At 49.5% G+C, this 2,326-nt stretch overlaps 1 protein-coding gene across 1 annotated transcript in view; it reads left to right on the forward strand.

Moving 5' to 3' along the window:
* Nucleotides 1-1,094, forward strand: part of LOC123041056 (uncharacterized) — a 1,744-nt gene extending 650 nt beyond the window's left edge. Inside the window, exon 3 of the mRNA XM_044463753.1 lies at nucleotides 311-1,094. Within this exon, the coding sequence (XP_044319688.1) occupies nucleotides 311-924 (614 nt within the window). The 3' untranslated portion in view covers nucleotides 925-1,094. The remainder of the gene's footprint in view (nucleotides 1-310) is intronic.
* The last annotated feature ends 1,232 nt before the right edge of the window (nucleotides 1,095-2,326 follow it).

Raw genomic sequence — 2,326 nt, forward strand, 5'->3', positions numbered from 1 at the left:
TTTTTTGGTTTTGCTCCGTCCTCTGGATCTTTCTTTGGTGGAGTTCCTTCTGTTCGCGTTTCGATCCTGTTGTTCGATGCCTCAAGATCCTGTTGTTTTGTTTAGTTTCATTTACGGTCTCCATCAGAAACCAGATTGTTTCCTTCGCAGATCTATTCAAAAATCCTCCCTGGTTCTGCAACCAGTTCTGTTTCTCTGATGATGATAAAAGCACGATTCGATTCTTCTTTTGCACAATCGTAGAATAGAATTGTTAACTTTTGAATTCTCACAGATTTGTTCTCGTTGTACTGTCCCGTCCGTTGCGCAGGATTTAGCAAGAAAGCCCAGACTTCGATGCGCTCGTCCATCTGCGCTCTGCCGCCGCCGTCCTACCTCGAGACCAGCCCGCGCCCCAAGCCGGACTTCACTGTTGCGGCAAGAGCTGCGGGGAAGGAGAACCTCTGCTTCAACGACGACGACGAGGAGGCGGCGCCTTTCAACCTCGCCGACACGAGCACGGACGACTGGACAGCGGCGGTGGCGCCGACCAGCCCGCTGTTCGAGAGGGGCAGGCTCTACGACCTCTACTCCGCGCGGCGCAACGAGCGGCTCAAGCGCAAGCACGGCTGGTACGCCGCCGGCGAGGAGGAGGCGGGGGCCATGGCCGAGGACCCTTGCGTGGCCGTGGAGCTGTCCAAGCGGCGGGGCGCCAAGAAGGCCGCGGCCCCCGAGTCCGCGGTGAGGAGGTCGATGCCGGCAGCGACAGCAGAGTTCTCGCAGAGCCACAGGGCCGGCGGCGGCCTGAGCGCCATGAGGTCCTCCCTGAGGAGCAGCAAGGAGATGAAAAAGCCCTCCGCCGCGTCGTCCTGCGCCACTGCCGCCAAGCCCTCCGCGGCCAAGGGCAGGAGGGTCGGCGCGCAGTCGTCGGTTCGCAGGATCTGATGATGATCTGTGTGCTGCTGGAAATGACATGGTTCTTCTTCCTTGGTTCATCGTTGGATGGTTGGGTGTTGATAAACAGTACTAGTGCTACTAGTGTGGAGTTTGGAACTGGTTTGGGGGCAATATAGCTGCGTATTTGGTTACATAATTGATAATCCGATTCGTTGTTTTCTCGTGCGCGTATTCGGTTACAGAATCTGATAATTTAGGGCCATGATTTATTCTTGACGACTGAGGCAACAACACAGGCAAAATGGTTTTTTTTTAACATTAGTAAAGACGCAAGCGCTCATACATACGCGCATACACTCACCCTTATGAACGCACACACTCCCTTTTTCCTATGAGCACCTTCAAAAGACTGAGGCGGCATGTCATCTTGAACGCAGGCAAATTGGCTGATTGGTTCAGTTTGTGAGGTGGTCAACTTGGAACGCCAGGATCTTCAACCATGTCTCGTCCTCCATCAGTTGATCACGTGTTCCATAGTACTCCCTCCATCCGAAAGTACTTGTCAAAAAATGATAAAAATTGATGTATTTATAACTAAAATACATCTAGATTATTTGTTCAACAAGCATTTTCAGACAGAGGGAGTATCAAAGAGCACAAAAACATCGGAGGCGGTGGCTCGCGATCGTTGGTTCATAAGGCCTGTGATTGCTCGGGCGGCGCGGCATTGTGCTTTAGCTCAGGAGGCCCACACTGACCGTCCGCCGCCATGTTTTTTTGGCTTGACTCCTTGGTTGTTGTGTTGCGTGGACTGGACCTTGCAGGCGGCCTCCCCCGGGTCCGTTGTCGGGACGATGGAACGGGCCGGAATGGTGGGAGCACGACGGCAAATAAATTTGATCACCGTTGTTGGATAACCAAAAATATCCACTTCGAAATGATCAATAGAGGGCGAGCTCTAGGGAGCCTGTTTCTAAAATCATATTTTCATTGCGCAAAATTATTTTGAGAAAATCCCCAAAAATATATTTTTTGAAAAATAATTATACATACTAAAATACATGTATATCACGTTTGAGAATAAGTTTCATAACAATATATTTCATTCGTGGGGTAGACAAAAAGACAACTACATACATGTAAGTGCATCTAGTGTCACCCCTAGTTGGTTTTGGAGTATTGACGACAAATCTGGTTGAGGGACTAATGTGTTTTTGAGAATTGCAGGATAACACAGGTAGTAGTCCCTTATTGATTCGGTTTTCCTACCGGAGATGACCTCTAAAAATGTGTGAAGACATTGAAGACAATGGTGGTCTGTGAAGCTATTCATGTTGAAGACTATGACATGAGAAGACATCGAGTGAAGGCTATGGAGCGCAAAGACTTAGTTGTTTCGTTGTTTCCTTTTCTTCTTTGTTGAGTCATAGGAACCACCGCACTGTTAAGT

The sequence above is a fragment of the Triticum aestivum genome, chromosome 2B, assembly GCF_018294505.1.
Source record: "Triticum aestivum cultivar Chinese Spring chromosome 2B, IWGSC CS RefSeq v2.1, whole genome shotgun sequence".
NCBI classification, from domain to species: domain Eukaryota; kingdom Viridiplantae; phylum Streptophyta; class Magnoliopsida; order Poales; family Poaceae; genus Triticum; species Triticum aestivum.